Here is a 15,897-nt window from a genome sequence, read left to right on the forward strand (position 1 = left end):
GGTGCTTAAGGCTTAACAATTGTTTTAAAGTATTTAATTATTTGAATTGTGGCATCAAGTTGGCGACTGTAAATTTATTAACATATTGTCTCCCTGTGAACTGTATTAGTGGGATTTCTCCTAATCCGACTTGATCATTGTCACGGGCACTTTAATTAAGGCCAGTGGCTGCAGTGAATGTTAATGAGGTTCGTTGTCTGCTCCGTGCGTGCAGTGCTCACACGGAGTGACTATGATGCACTTGTTTAATGCCTGTGAATTAATAATTGTGTCCTAGTGTCTTGTCCCTTAATTGTTTTATGCGGTCGAGCCCCCGGGGTTTCGTGCCCTTAAGTTTATTTGAGTCTATTGGGTTCACGCCCGAGGCGCTCGCCTGACGCATTCCTGCTGGGCTAGGGGTGCGCTCCGAAAATTTTAAAGTTAAATATTTCATGATCATTAAATCAATATATTTTTGTAGATTACGGAAACTTGTTTCAATTATTATTAAACTGTTTTCGTAAAAATATATTCAATGTAAATTGATAAATTACATCAACAAGATTTCAAACGACGAGAAAAAATCTGTTTCGAGATCATCCATTGCAATTAATACAAGTGAATTTGAATTTCGCGGGCATTCTTCAGGTTGAGCCGCTAGGATAATTGCAGTCGGGTGTCTCTAGCGTTCGCCAAATTAAAAGGCCGGAGTTTCCAATATTGTTTTATTCCAATATTTGGTGTACCTATCATAACTGTCCCTGTGTCCATGTATCTTTAAACAGTTATTTTCAGTATGACACCGTAACAAACTACACGGATACTTCAAGCATGGCTCAGGTCTCAGGGAGTAACTTTACTAGGGGTGAATTGGTAGTGTTCTGCTACTTTGTTGTCAATATATTTTAAATGATAAACTACTTTTTCTTTTCTAATAATACTATATGATGATTTATTTAGTGAGGTTATGTCATTGACACGAGTTTTGCCTTAACAACTAATTATCTTTACTGTGTAGATAGTGATACTACTTTGAATTTGAGTGAATGGGATCGCTTAGACGTTTGGGCGTGAGGCTAAACTCATGCCTGAAGTGCTATAGGTACTTTAGTAGCGTGGGTTTACATCCCACGGAGTACGACGTGATAGTAGTCGGTGGCGGACATGCTGGGACGGAGGCATGCTCTGCAGCCGCCAGAATGGGTTGTCGCACCTTGCTGGTCACTCACAAAAAAGAAACGGTTGGTAAGTGTGTAACTTTTCGTAACAGAGATTTGTTTTCGAAGAGATGCTATTCGTGTGAAATGCAGCTGGCGGGCTTACTGGAGGATTTTGTACAGTGGGTGGATAATGGGCAGGCAGATAGATTCCTGTTTTATACAGTGGCGTAGCCAGGATTTGTGTATGGGGGGTGTTAAGAAGCATGGCCCCTCCCCGTATTAAAGTGGGGGGTCCGGGAAAATTTGGATTTTAAGGTGTAAAATAGTGCTATTTTAGCAGTTTTCGGTACTTAAATTTAAATAATGTAATGGTAAAAATTTTATTAATTTTAATATGAAATTTGTTTCAGTGATGAATAAGAAAATAATTAAAGATTTTTGTAGCTAAGGGGGGGGGGGGGGGGGGTTGAACCCCTAAAACCCCCCCGCTGGCTACGCCCCTGGTTTTATAATTTGTGAAAAAATATTCAACGAAGTACCTGATTAAGGTAAGAAATTGGTGGAGTGGATTGATGAAATCCTTAAAAATACAACATGCCGGGTAAGGGTGAAAAATGACCTGTCTGAGGAGGAATGTGTCACATGACGGGTGCCGCAGGCAGTATGCTTGGCCCACTGCTGTTAACCATCGTGGTGAATAATATAAAGGAGGGCAGTAAAGGGTTCAGGAGACTCTAGGCGGATGATATAAGTAATATATGGAGATGCAGAGGAGTCAGGATTACAAGAAGACTTGAATTTACTGTAAGAGTGGGAATAAAGGAATCAGGATAAACACGGACAGAAAAAAAGGTGGTAAGATTTACTAAGAAATAAAGTGGATAAGAGGATCACTGATGATAGGTGGCGCCATAAGCTACAAATATGTAGGGATAGTGCAGCAAGCAAACCTGGTGCGGGCAGAGCAAGTGGAGAAGGGGTCAAGAGCAGGCGGGCATTGGGCATGCTGGGGTGGGTGCTAGGGGGGCCCAGCAGCTGTATAAAAGAAAAGGCCTGTAACACCATGGTGCGCCCCATGCTGCAGCAGTATGGGACCCATACACAGAAGTATCGGGGAGGGAACCGGAGGGGGTGCAGAGGCAAGCAGCTGGGTGGGTTAGGTGAAAGTGGAGGCGAATGGGTAGAAATGCAAAGGCAGATTATTTTATTAGCCCCCCATTATCTGATGAAGGAATTGGGGTGGGAGAGGCTAGTTTAGGGTACATGAAATGTTGGTAGGGGTGGGATGGTGGGGAGAACTGGGAAAAAGAGTTGCGAGGGGAAAACTTAGAAGCAGAAGGGATAACTCAAGCAAGACTGTTGGGGAGAGAAGGAGAACGGAAAGGGAGAAAAAATCTAGATGGTAGTGAAAACGATAAGGGAGTGGAATTTGTTGGATAAGGTGTGTAGCTCAATTAAGGAGACGAGTGAGAGAGTAGAGAGTGAAATTCTTGCCACCGGGTTTGTGTCCAATTGCAGCGGCCTTCCTGAATGAATTAATACTGTAAATTTGTATGACTAGATTAGGATGTCAGAGGCTTGGAAGTAAGAGGTTGGGAGGGGGTGTGTGCAATCTTTGCCTTGTTCACACACCCTCGTTCCCACTTGGATTGCAAAACATTTTTGGTTACAACGAAGGATAAAAATCGTGGAGAGGAGTGTGTCCGATGAGAAAGCAAATTAAAATCCAAAAATTCATAAATTTTTTTCTTTAGGACATTTTTCTAACCATTCTGTGAAACTGCATGACAGAATTTTAGTTAACAGGTTTTGTTGGCTACGTTTTCTACATAGATCTATAAATACTTATTTTTTAACATTTTTATTAGCTTCACTTGTAACTATGTAATCAAATCTTGATAGTAATTTTTAACATACTCTAATTGTATCGATTTGAAACTTTGCAACTTTATGTAATTTGGATGACAATACAATAATTTCATGACTAGAACTTTACTTTCGAGCTATGGGCAAACGGCCACTACTTTAAAGCTATGGGCAATAACAATGCTTTTTGTGTATCTATGAGGTTGTCAACCATCAAAATTAATAAAATTTCAAAAATGGTTCTCTTTCTATTTGGAGTGTTTCTGATGCAAGAGGCTAGGTCAGGGTGTAAAATTTGTTTCCATTAAATTTTTTTCTTTTTAGTACTTGATTCTTATTTTAAGTTTATTAAAACAATTACCTACATTATACAGAGTTGTATTTCATTCTGTTGACTTGAGCAAATTACTTAAATTTATTTTATACTTACAAAATGGTGTGTTTTTTAGTGTTTTAAAAAATATTATAATATTATTTTACTTATTCACATATTGTCTAATCATTTTGTAAAATGGCATTGCTATAATATATGGTTTTAATGGTTGGTTAAGTTAATGTGAACTATTTGTGTAACTTTGGTTAGGTAAGGTTAGCAACATTAAAAATAATTTTTAAAAATTTGAATTGTTAGGCAGGTTAGTTCAGCTTAATTAATTCCATATTCATTATGTATTAAATACATTTTATTAATGTAACTGACGAACCCAACAAACTTTTCTATGTTGAAAGAATCTGCAACACGTGTGAAAATCTAACTTCGGAAACATATATTATTGAAATCAAACAATATCCAATGCTACTAAATGCAAAGAAACATTAAATAACTCACCTCGTCAACAACTGACAACCGCTCACAACTATACGAACTTCTTGTTTAATATATTCAACAAGGTGAACAACATATTCTATATTCATGCTACTGAAAAATATTTCTGTCTCATGTAGTAAAATTATAGAATTAAACTTTTGCTGTTTTACAGAATAATTATAAAAAAAGGAAAGGAAGTAAATATTTATTGTTATCATAAATAATTATTCCTCCTAGCAAGTTCCTTTCAAGCTATTAAAACCACTACCATTAGACTTTATACAAATATGATTTGTTTTGCTAACCAATTGCAAACCAGAGTGACTTCAACTTCATAACATGCACCCACTCCATAACCTGCCTTTCAAGTAATCCACTTCACTCCATTTGATCTTAGCCCAGAATTATTTCCACGAAAATTAAAGGAAGAGTTCACGGGTGTATCCTAAGGTCAGATGGGGTAAGGAAATATTTATTACATTTTTTTTACATTTTTCATATGTTTGCATTTCGGATTATCTTCTGGATTTCTCTCAAATCAAAAATTTTAAACTAGATGCAGTCATTAACCATGACTAAACCTACTTGGTCAAATTGTGATGAAAGTGTTTGTGTATTACGGGTAGGTACTAGAACATCACTGAAGCTCTTGAGTTATTTTATGAAGTGATTGGCAAGGTCAAATACTGCACTTGTTCTGTATTTCTAGGTGAGATGTCATGCAATCCGTCATTCGGAGGAATCGGGAAAGGTCATTTGATGAGGGAGATTGATGCTCTTGATGGCGTGTGCGGAAGAATATGTGACATGGCTGGGGTGCAATACAAGGTGTGTAGAGTTAGTTAACTACGGTTTGATTTTGGTTCCAATAAATTTAAAAATAGTTCAGTGTCTTAAATCAAAAAGAAGTATAACTTCTAGCATGCTAAAAAGTAGTTTCGACATTACATGTACCTTTCAGTTATTGTGTGTGTGAGAGAGAGAGAGAGAGAGTTGCCGCCGGGGTTAGGCGATTTAAACCACAAAAGTTAAACCAGGTGGTTATTATTTAAAAAAAAGTGTGTGAACATATGATGTAAGCATGCTAGAAGTTATACTTCTTGTTGATTTAAGACACTGAACTATTTTTAAATTTATTGGAACCAAAATCAATTAAATACTCAGTATTCAATAATAATTTAAATATGTGTATAAAATTAATTATTTAAGTTAGTAAAATAATCAAGATAAATTTTAATTAATAATTAAAATTAGTAAATATGCTGAATGTTTATCCTAATTTATTAATTTCAATTATTTTTAACTAATAACATAATAATTAATAATGCAAATAAATTAAACATACATGAACATAACCTCACATATATAAATACACTTAAAATAGATAATAAACAAAATTTCATTAATTTCACAATTAATAATTTTTTATTTAATTATATGGATCAGTATTCAGTATCAATCACTAAATTTCTGAACCCAACTCACACATATTTCCGCACCCACGGCTATAGCCTAATTCGCTACCGGAGCAGCTACATTGACTATCTATTTGCAGAGCAGAAAGGTTAAACTATGTAATTAAATGTCTCTGATAAAAATGAAAAAGAATTGAAAAAAATACTATATCCTTGGTTAAAATTCATTAAAAAATTAATAATATATTGTTTCTGCTCATGTGAGATGAGTATAAATTATTAAATGTTAAAGTAGTTGTACTATTATAAAGTTATCTTTTTCTTTTTACTCATGTGAATTCATGGAAATTAATTTCCTAACAAACATAGTTAATTTAATATTACTTTAAGTAGTAAGAGAGTATACAGGCAAAAGTGACAATATATGGGTTTATGTTCACACATTGGGGTCCGCCATTTTCCAGTGAAAATTTTCTTGCATGGTGCGTGCAAATTGTAAAAAATACACTCATAAATTTCCATAATACACCTAAAATTAAATATAACTTTTAATAATGTTTTCTTTAAATAGACTAATTACATTATTTTTTAATGAAAGGTACGTTTACTCACAAATAACAACAAAAATGTGTTCATTAATGTTTCTTGTGATTTAAGCATACAGGAACAAAATAAATATACTAATCAAGATATTATTTAAATTATCTGGGTAAGTTGTAAACCATACCAAAATACTTCTGAAATTAAAAAAAAATGAATTCCCATTCTGTGGGAAATCCCAAATATTTTTTTTAAATCCCCATTGTTTTGGAACGTACGTCTTTTATGGAGAGTCCTTGTGTGGGTAAATACTCTTTCTGTGGTCAAGTCCCAGTCAGATGTGCATATTTGCTTGACTTAAGCTCTTTGATGTTATAACTTTTCTGGGTCAACATGAGTGGCAGAAAGGGTTGTTGTTATGGCTTTCATTTGAAGAATTTAAGAGGGATTCAAGAAATGTGTTGAGGGCCAAATGTAAAAATGTGTTTTAAATATTTTTAACAATTATACTACTGTCACAGTTATTTTTATTTATTTATTTTTAGCAAAGTATTTTTGAAAAATCCTTTATATTAGAAATATCAGTAGAAAATTGGACTAATATTTTTGTGACTGAACTTGGCTAACTTTATAACATTTTGCATATAAGAAAGATTTTTTTTTTAACGAAAAGTAAATTTATTATTGTTGCTGTGAGTTTGGAATGGTGTCTAAATTCATTCATCTTTTTGAATAAGATATGTATATTTAATTTAGTTTCAATAACAAAAGTAATAAATAAACCCTGTTTTAATTGAATCAAACAAACCTTGTTTAAACCAACTGAGTTTTTTATAAACATGTTTTTTTCCCTTATTTCATTAATTTCTTTTTTCTTTTTTTCCTTCTCCTTCCTTCTTTCTGTCTTTCTTTCAACCCTTGGTTGTTGTTTCTTTCTTTCCCTCTTTCATCCGTTTCTTTTTCTTTTTTCCCTTCTTCCTTCTTTCTGTCTTTCTTTCAACCCTTGGTTGTTGTTTCTTTCTTTCCCTCTTTCATCCATTTCTTCTTTTTCTTTTTTTTTCCCTTCTCCTTCCTTCCTTCTGTCTTTCTTTCAACCCTTGGTTGTTGCTGATGGTGAGGGGCCGCAGGTGCTGAACCGGAGGAAAGGCCCCGCCGTGTGGGGCCCCCGGGCGCAGATCGACCGGCAGCTGTACAAGAGGCACCTGCAGCTGCAGCTGTTCGAGGGGACGCCCAACCTGGAGGTGATGGTCGCCCCGGTCGAGGACCTCCTCACCGCGGACGTCTCGTCCCCGGCCGACCCCGGCGCGCTGCGCCAGTGCCGCGGCGTCGTCCTGGGTGAGCTCCGGGCCGAGCACTAGGGGCCGGTCTAGTGATGAGCCCTCCCACCCCCTGTAACAGTTCGTTACATACGAAAATAAAACAAAAAGATGTTCTTCCCTTTTTCGTTTAAGTTTTTTTTTTATATTGTCCGAAAGACGAAACAACTGGAACCAATCCCCTTTCAGTATGCTGCTCGCACATTCCACACGTACATTCGCTAAACAATAAAATAACATCTTTAAGATTTCAAAAAAAACATTGGAGGGGAGGGGGTGGTAGCGGTAGAGCTGGTACAGGGATGTCTAAACCTCCATGGGACAGAGGGGTGTAGGGTGTCGACTGAAAAAAAAAAAGTATTATTCATCCCACATCGTTTCAGGTTTATTTCTGGTAAACTATGACCGACACATAAATAAATAGGCCTTCCTTCTCCCCGGGGTGAAAATAGTGATGAGCCCTCCCATCACCCTAAACCCTAGAAGACATTAGTTAATTAACCAGGCAAAGTTAAGTTTCCCATTTTATGAGTAATGTTTTAAACTAAATTTTATCAAACACTGTGTACTTAGCCACTTTTTGTGTACTTTTATTCACGGCCTCTACGCGAATAATAAAGATCACCATAAAAAAATTGATTATTGATAATAATTAAAATCAAAATTTAAGATGATATTGTGTAATTCTGTTCTGCCTGCCTTTTTATTTCAATTTTTTTTTTTAGTCCTAAGCAAAAATGTCAGCCCATCTTGTCTTCTCCTCTAACCCTGCACCCAGAACAAGCTCCCTCTTCCTGTCCATAGTCCCTGCCAATGATTTAAATGAAGCATGTCTTAACTTTTCAGAACAAATAAAATAAGTTTGTTAAGTATTTCTGTGTTTGAAAAATGTTTCTTAGGTCGTAATTTAAAAACATGTAAATAGTAACAGTTACAAGTTTAAAAAAAAAAAAGTTAATTTTTTAATTTTTTTTAATTGTGGTACTAACGTCATTTTAAAAAAAAATATTTTCAATGAATTTAGTATTTAAAAGATTACATATTTGTCATTATAGTCTAGTTTTTATTTAAATTCTTTGTAGTGTATTAACTTACATGTGGTGTATTAAGAAGTTTTTCTGTGTTATTTCGGTTTTATCGCAATTCACCATATAATCGTCTTGTTCACTGGCATACCAGCATACATTCTGTAAAGTTTTAATTTCTAATTTGTGTGGTGGCCATGCACAATTTTTTTTTTGTAATGACCACTGTGGCTATGTGAGTAGATATTTCATTGTAAGAAACGTAAATGCAGGTTCAATATCTTCGAAACATGAATAACACATGGAAATTGACCGAATGTTAACTACCAAACTTAATTGTTGATTTTGGATACTAGTGTGTTCCTGTAATGCCTTTAAAAAAAAACCAGTCTGTATTTTAATCACAAATTCATGTGTAGTTGATAACCCCAACTGGTTTCTTAACAAATGATTCAACTGCGTATTTAAAAAAGTTAATTGTCATTCACCTGGTCATGATAAATACTGTATTGATTTATAGTTTGATCAAATATTTTGGTTTTATTTGACAGACTTGGCAGCATTGGGTGCATAGCATTGGTGGAAACGATGACAGGCCGAACTGTTTATTTTGTGGGTAAAAATTCTATGGCCTATGGCCAGTTTAATGTATGCACTTTAACTTGCAAGATGAATTGATTAGTCAAGAAATTTAATTTTTTTTTTTTTTTTTTTTTTTTTTTTTTGGTTTGGACTGGAAAAACTTGGGGAGGTGGTCTTAAGGGGTCCGCCTACCCGGACACACATACGGTGTGCAGAGCTTCAGGAAAAACAATGCGATTTGATAACTACTCTAGGTATCCGAGTGGGGTCTGCTTACGAAAAGCATTTAAGAGTTCGCCGAGGGCCGAAAAGTACTTTTGATTTCGGTTTATGTTTTTAAACTGTAGTTTTAGAAGAGTTAAGATGGCTAAAACGCATGTTTTCAGAGTAATTTTTAGGCGTAAAACAACCAGTACATATTCTTGAAAGCACTTGAGGGACTTGCATTATGTACACCTTAATCATCATTTCTCAGCCATATAACGTTACGGTCACCGCTCAAATTTCACAGTTATCCTGTGTACGGCGAGAAGACTGTGCGCCAGTCCAGAGGCGACACCGCGCTAGAAGCAGATGTGAGCGTCGCGCTTATCGTCCCGCCTCACTGACACACGTACACCCCTGACGAGGCGGGCCCCTTAAGTGAAAGTGAGGGGACCCTGAAATGATGACCAGGGGCGTCTGCGATGGTGCCTCGGTGAGTTTCTTGACGGTGCGGCTTCCAGAGAACGGCGCCCGGGTCAGGGGGAAGGCTGTTGTCCTGACAACCGGCACCTTCCTGAACGGCCAGATCAACATCGGGCTGGAGGTGCGGCCGGCGGGGAGGATGGGGGATGCCCCGGCCGTCGGCCTCGCGAACACCCTGGGGAGCCTGGGCTTCCGGATGGGCCGCTTGAAAACAGGCAGGTCCGGGCCGCAGACGGCCCTTCCTCTTACAACCAGAGGGGAACACACTGATTTAGTTCTGCCTTTCTTCTTGTCCAACGAACAAGTACTCTTCAAAAAAAAAAACCTACTTTTCAAAAGAGAGTGGGGTTGACACTTGAGAAATTCACACTCAATAAACTTTCGTGCATAATAGCATACAATTTTACCCTTTTTTTTGGTAAAGTTTCCTTATATTTCTAAGAACTTTGAGATTTTTTTTTTTTTAACAGGGATGTACGGTATTTAATTCAGTAACTGAAACACAACTCGTGAGAATTCTAAATTAACGAATTTTCGACATATTTTTTTAGTTACAGTTTTGCGTTTTGTTTCTGCTTGAAAAATGAAACTAGGGTAATACTGGTGCTAGTAATTCAGAATACAGTTAGAAAATGTATGTCACTACACTATCTTTGTTTTCTACTTGGGAAACATTTTTTGTAGTCAAACAAACTTTTTGTTGTACCTTGTGATACCTGCATACGTATATGTTTGTAAAGGTACATAGTTCCCCCTGCATTGCGATTGTGCAACCGTTCAACATATGAGTGGCATAAAAATGCATTTAAAATTCAAATTTGTATGCAGATTTTACCATTCCATGCCATCCATTAAAATTAATCCCAGCAATTTCCAAAAATTCCTGCATATGGTGGCAAGATTGTCGAAGTCGGGTGATTATTATTTACTAAACCTGTTTTAAAAATTCACACTTTTTGTATACTCACATAAGTGATAGGCACCTTTTATTGAAATAGTGAAACTTTAGTAACAAAATCTTGGCTACATTCAAAATCGAGTGAGTTGCAGAGCTATGTAGGTATAAACTTCTGTGTGCTCTCATGTGGGGCAATGTTCTCGGCGCACATGTTTGGGTATTAATTTCTCGAGAAGACATGGAGTAGATTTCTTCGTTGCTGTTTCGCAGGCACGCCACCTCGGATCGCCGCGGATACAGTGGACTTCAGCGTGTGCGAAGTGCACAAGGGCGACAACCCGCCGATGCCTTTCTCGTTCCTCAACGACGAAGTCTGGATTAAGGTGAGTCGGCTTTAGTTGACAAGCCCGTGCCTTTGAAGCAACACACGTATTATACCAAGTCTTTATTGAAGTCAACTTTCTTTAGAGCCGATAGAGTATGTCAAAGGAATGACTCATCAGAGTGTAATGAAAAACAAAATGCAATGCTCATGTGTGAGGCACTTGATGGCAGATAGAGGGAGAAAGAGAAATAACAAATAAAATTTAAATTCTGATAACTGTAAGACTCTCTGAAAGTTATTTTTGCAATTTGTTACAATTTTTAACCTATTGTGTACTTAATTACGTAGTAATTAGTTTTATCACTAAAGCAAATTATTGAATATTTTTTTATTTTTTTAAATTTTATTTTTACTGTTATTGAAGTGTTCTAACATGGCAGCTGTGCTTTTTTGTTTTGTTAAAAAAAATTCTTTTCCTTTTGAACTATATAATTTTATTCTACTGAAATATGTTCCTTAATTGGTTTTATTCATAGTAAGTATAATATTTTTTTTTCTTCAACCTAAGACCTTTTCATGTCTACGATAACACTATTACAAACAGAAGGGGCTTGACACGAAAAGACATACAAAAATTCAATGTAGTGATCAGCAGAATCTTTTTTTTTGTGTAGTTCAACAGTTTTAAATTAGCTATATATGTTTCAAGGATATTAGTCACTTGCGTGTTCCATTATTATACCACCAGTGCAAGGTTAAATGCAGCAGCGTTTTGTTTTAGTTCAATTTTTTTTACACGTGTTTATTTTCTGTCACTTCATAAATATTTAAATCAATTTTTTTTTTTCCCTGCCCTCAGCCTGAAGACCAAATGGTTTGTCACCTGACGTTCACCGACCAGAGCATCAACCAAATAGTTCTGGATAACCTGCATGTTAACAGACACGTGACTGAAGAGGTGACCGGCCCGCGCTACTGCCCGTCCATCGAGTCAAAAATAATCAGGTAATAGTGCTACGAAGCAAGCACATCATTCCACTGTTTGAATGATTAGAAATTTGACTTATTTTGAACACATGGTGTTTTTTTTTTTTCAAATGGGGCATTACTCTTGAATATAAGTTAACACATTATATATACTGTATATAATTAATTATTATTTTGGTTGTGCAGTAAAAAGTTTCAAAATAATACAGGATGTGCATCAAAGCTATTAACTGTTCTCAAAACTGCCTCCATGCTGCCTTTGACCCTTTATTTCTTGGGCCTTTGCCTTGCACGGCCGCACAGCAGTTGGAATACGAGGCTGCACAGCTGCGTCTTCCACGCGCGGAACAGGCGTGACCTCACTGACCAATCACAATGCAGCTTTTACAAAGACAAAACAGTGTACAAGGTTCTTTTACCGTCCCAAAGTCTTCTCTGCTTGGCTTCGTGTGGTCACAAAAATCATAAAAAAAAAGCATAATGAAACTGAAGAACTTGTTGCAAAAGTGATAAATAAACAAAAAAGTAATGAAATAAACAGTAATGGTCCTAGAAGTCGCAAACCTTTGATTTCCATCTTTATTTTGCTGGCCTGCATCTTGTCTCCTGATGCTTAAATTCAGTTTATGGACGTACATTAGGTAAATTAGGTAAATAGTTGGAGATCGTCCTCTTAAATCATGTGGAAAAAAATCTCTGAAAACATTTAAGCTTTCTAACACAAAAATTGGCATGTTCCAGCAAATAGTGGATCTATTTCATATTGTAGTCAATTTTTCTTATTGTATATATAAAAAAAGACCATATGGTGTACAAAAATTGTAAGAAAAATTTAATTAAAAGGTCCAGAAAAATTCGGGGAATTGTTTGACCAGATGTTTGTAGATACTAATAATTTAACGAATGACACCTTTATAAGTTTCTTTTTCGCACTTCCATTCCATGAAATTTTGAGTGTTTTACCTTTTTTTATAAAGCAGTTATTTAATTAGCAAAATAAAAGTTACAAATAATGAGTATTTTGAAATAATTTAAATTTTCATTTTTTTTTCTTAGGATACTTTCACTTTTTCTTTTAGTGCTATTTGATCACTTTTTTTTTTTTTTTACTTACTTACTTACTTACTTACTTATGCAAGAGAATGGCATACATTTCCTCATGTACTGTAGTAAGTTTCATATTTTAAACATTTTGTGTTTAAAACATTTTTTTAAATTCGACCAGTCTTCAGTCTTGACATTAAACATAATTTTTGCATAGGGATTAACAAAACATTTAAGTAATCATCAGTTTATAAAAAAAAAGTAGCATGCAGTTATTGACAAATTGTGAATTTCTGGAAATAAATCTACAAACTCTGAATTTGAACTTTGTATGTTCATTCTTCAAGCAGCACTCTGTTTTAATTTATTTTTTTTGGTAGGTAACATTAATTGAATGAAAGTTTCTTAATAGTTCCAGTCAAGTTGACATAACATAAGATTTTTAAATAAATGGAAAAAAAAAACTTTCCTGACCTACACACTGACAAAATTTTTCTCCAAGTATTTTGTTTTGCTCCCTGAGATGATGATATAAAAGAAATGTGTTTTTTTTTTATCACTCTCCTGTACTGAAGTGATTTTGACGAATCATCAAGAATTTGGTTTTGGCTTTTTCAAACCAAAAGCAGGTAAGTCAATTTTAATAATAATTTTTTTAAGTTATATTGCTTTGCCTAATTTTTTAGTGTATTTCTCCTTTCACGTAATGTGTTTGATCTTGCCCAAGATTAATAAAGCAGATCACATTATTTCGAACTTACAATAACCTGGACAAAACTATATTTTACATTCCTAGATAAAACAACAGTAAGAGAAAACAGAGACAACACATTGTCACATAACAAGAATTAAACCCAATCATTAAAACATTCAAGCTGTACCATTGACGAAAAATTCATCAAAATAGTTATAAAAGAAATGCCAACTTTACAAGCCAGTTATACATGTTGGTTTTATACAGGCTGCATTAAAAATATTGTGCTCTTTTCAGTGCACAATATTTTAAGTGCAGATACAAAAAACAAAGAAAACCAGTATTTCTTGTAATTTCAGGGCAGGATATGTCCTGACATCTTGCCTCCTGGCTACAAGCTGGTTACATGGCTTATGGTTCTTCCGGATTAATTAAGACCACCATGTGGTCAAAAATTTTAATGAATTTTTGCTTGTGTTTGCTGTTATTTTGTATTGTCTCTTTTAATGTGTGTGTTATGTTTACCGCAATCAAACATAAAACAAAGTGACATTGTGTGTTTTTTCATCAGCATACAATCATGCAGACGTTACTGAAATCCTTTCGATGCCTTACAGCCGTTAAAAAAAAGCTTTGAGGAAGAAAAAAAAATCAACACAATACGTAAGACCAAGTCGACCAACCAACAAATATGTCCTGTTCCAGCTGATTATTTTATATGTATGTTCCAGACTTTTTGAGTAGCCAAACATTCACGAAGTAAAAGTTATAATTAGCTGGCAAAGTTGCATTTTTATTTTTAACATTTTTGTGCATTAACGATAAGGAGAATGAAGTGGAATATAAAACTGGAACCTTGTCATACAGTGTAATTTCTTTCAGAAAAAATCTGATTTTAGTTAGCCTTTTAAAATCCTCAGAAATTTTATGATTTTAAAAGTTTAATTAACTTAATTTTTCTGAAAGAAATTTGAAACATAACACGAACTATACACCAGCATTGCATTTAAACCCAGACATTTTCAGTTTATTATACCTTTTGGTTCTTCTTATCCATACTACACAAAAATGTTCAAAATTCATCTTTGCCAGCTAATTATCGCGCCAGCTAATTATCGCACGAAAAAGTGTCCCGTAATGCACATTGTCCTGTTACGCTGTGTCCCGTTACGCTCATTGTACGCTTGCGCCGCATCTATAGCTCTTCCACTCGATTGGAACAACCATCGATTTGACTTTTTTTTCATATTGTTGAAGTACAACTACTAAAGTCTACAAGTGTAACCATGTTAAAGGTGAAAATAAAATAAATACCTGGAATGGGAAATAACCCCTTAACACTGTAGTTTACACAAAGTGACTCTCAGCCGAATGCTGGGCTGTCCTTACAACAGGCTATGGCTGGCTACTTCCCAAGTTCTCCTTGTGTGAATCTCATTACCTCATTGTCGAAGATACGTGAAACCAAAAAAAATTGATAAAATATTCCGTATAAATTATCTACTACGCGGTGCAGTAGTAGCTTTTAAATTGAAGCGTCATCCCCGCTTCAAACTCCATGCGTGAGCGGCAATTTCCCTTCCGACCGGTGTTGCTATTCCTTTCCACCTTCATCCCTTTTCTCCCCTCCATTTCTTTTTTTTTTTTTTTTGTGTGTCATATGCCCCCTCTCCTCTTCCTCTGGTTTGTGTGTGTGTGTGCGTGATGATAGAGCAGTATTTATTAAAGTTCTTAGATGATTATGAACAGGAGGTAGCTTCGTAACATTTTTACTGTTTTTTTTTGTGAGTTTTATTTATGATTGTTTATGATGAACTGTACTATGTTTTATAGGTTAGATTGTGTTCTAATGTTGATATTTATACTTAATTTTGTTTACTGTAATTATGTATTACTTTTCTTTTATATATAATATCTAAATAGGTGCTTATTCATGGAAGTGCAGCTGTTTTATTATTTTAATTTTGTATGTTTTTAATACTGTTCTTGTACCTGTTTATGTGTTTGTATTTAATGTTTATTTGTATTTTTTTTTATGACATATTCTATACCATTATAAAGTATGGTCTATTGAATGAAATAAAAATCAATCAATCAATTCTTTGTGGATGACGTGCCTGCAGTCTTCTCCTGTTAGTCGTCGTCCAGAAGAGTCATTCTCGATGCGGGGTTTGATTGCACCAGCCTTTTTGGTCCGAGTGTCAGACCCCGATGGACGATCGGGGGAAAATAAAAGTTTGCTCCGAGACCGGCGACCTGGATTGGCGACAGGTTTTTCAGTGCGATGTTGAGCCTTGTGTGAGTTGCACGGCGGTTGCTTAAAGCGAATGTAAATGTCAGCGTGCCGGTTTGCTTTGAACCGTTTGTTCGACGGCTGTCTTATATATTTTAAGGTTTTAGTTTAAAATTGATCTCCGTTGCGAGTAATGGACACTGCGAGTTTGGTCTGAACTATCGTCATGCCAGGTAAGTGCTGTGTCTCGTAAGCGAGTCCATGTTTTGTATTCTAGTAATGTCTGTTTATTTTTCTTTGTTTTTGTTGCTCGTTGAGGGCGTTGGTCGCACTTGGCC

The 15,897-nt window shown here is 35.6% G+C and overlaps 1 protein-coding gene across 3 annotated transcripts in view; it reads left to right on the plus strand.

Annotated features, from left to right (window-relative positions):
* Positions 1–568: 568 nt before the first annotated feature.
* Positions 569–15,897, plus strand: part of LOC134539841 (protein MTO1 homolog, mitochondrial) — a 43,339-nt gene continuing 28,010 nt past the window's right edge. Inside the window, exons 1-6 of one of the 3 annotated variants that reach the window (XM_063382143.1) lie at positions 569–1,224; positions 4,523–4,641; positions 6,896–7,103; positions 9,417–9,593; positions 10,547–10,659; positions 11,461–11,606. In XM_063382143.1, coding sequence (XP_063238213.1) covers positions 1,026–1,224; positions 4,523–4,641; positions 6,896–7,103; positions 9,417–9,593; positions 10,547–10,659; positions 11,461–11,606 — 962 coding nt within the window. In that variant the 5' untranslated portion in view covers positions 569–1,025. Of the gene's footprint in view, positions 1,225–1,595; positions 1,688–4,522; positions 4,642–6,895; positions 7,104–9,416; positions 9,594–10,546; positions 10,660–11,460; positions 11,607–15,897 lie in introns of those variants that run through there. The other 2 variants (XM_063382144.1, XM_063382145.1) reach the window with 2 other exon arrangements.

Source organism: Bacillus rossius, chromosome 16 (assembly GCF_032445375.1).
Source record: "Bacillus rossius redtenbacheri isolate Brsri chromosome 16, Brsri_v3, whole genome shotgun sequence".
Lineage (NCBI taxonomy): Eukaryota > Metazoa > Arthropoda > Insecta > Phasmatodea > Bacillidae > Bacillus > Bacillus rossius.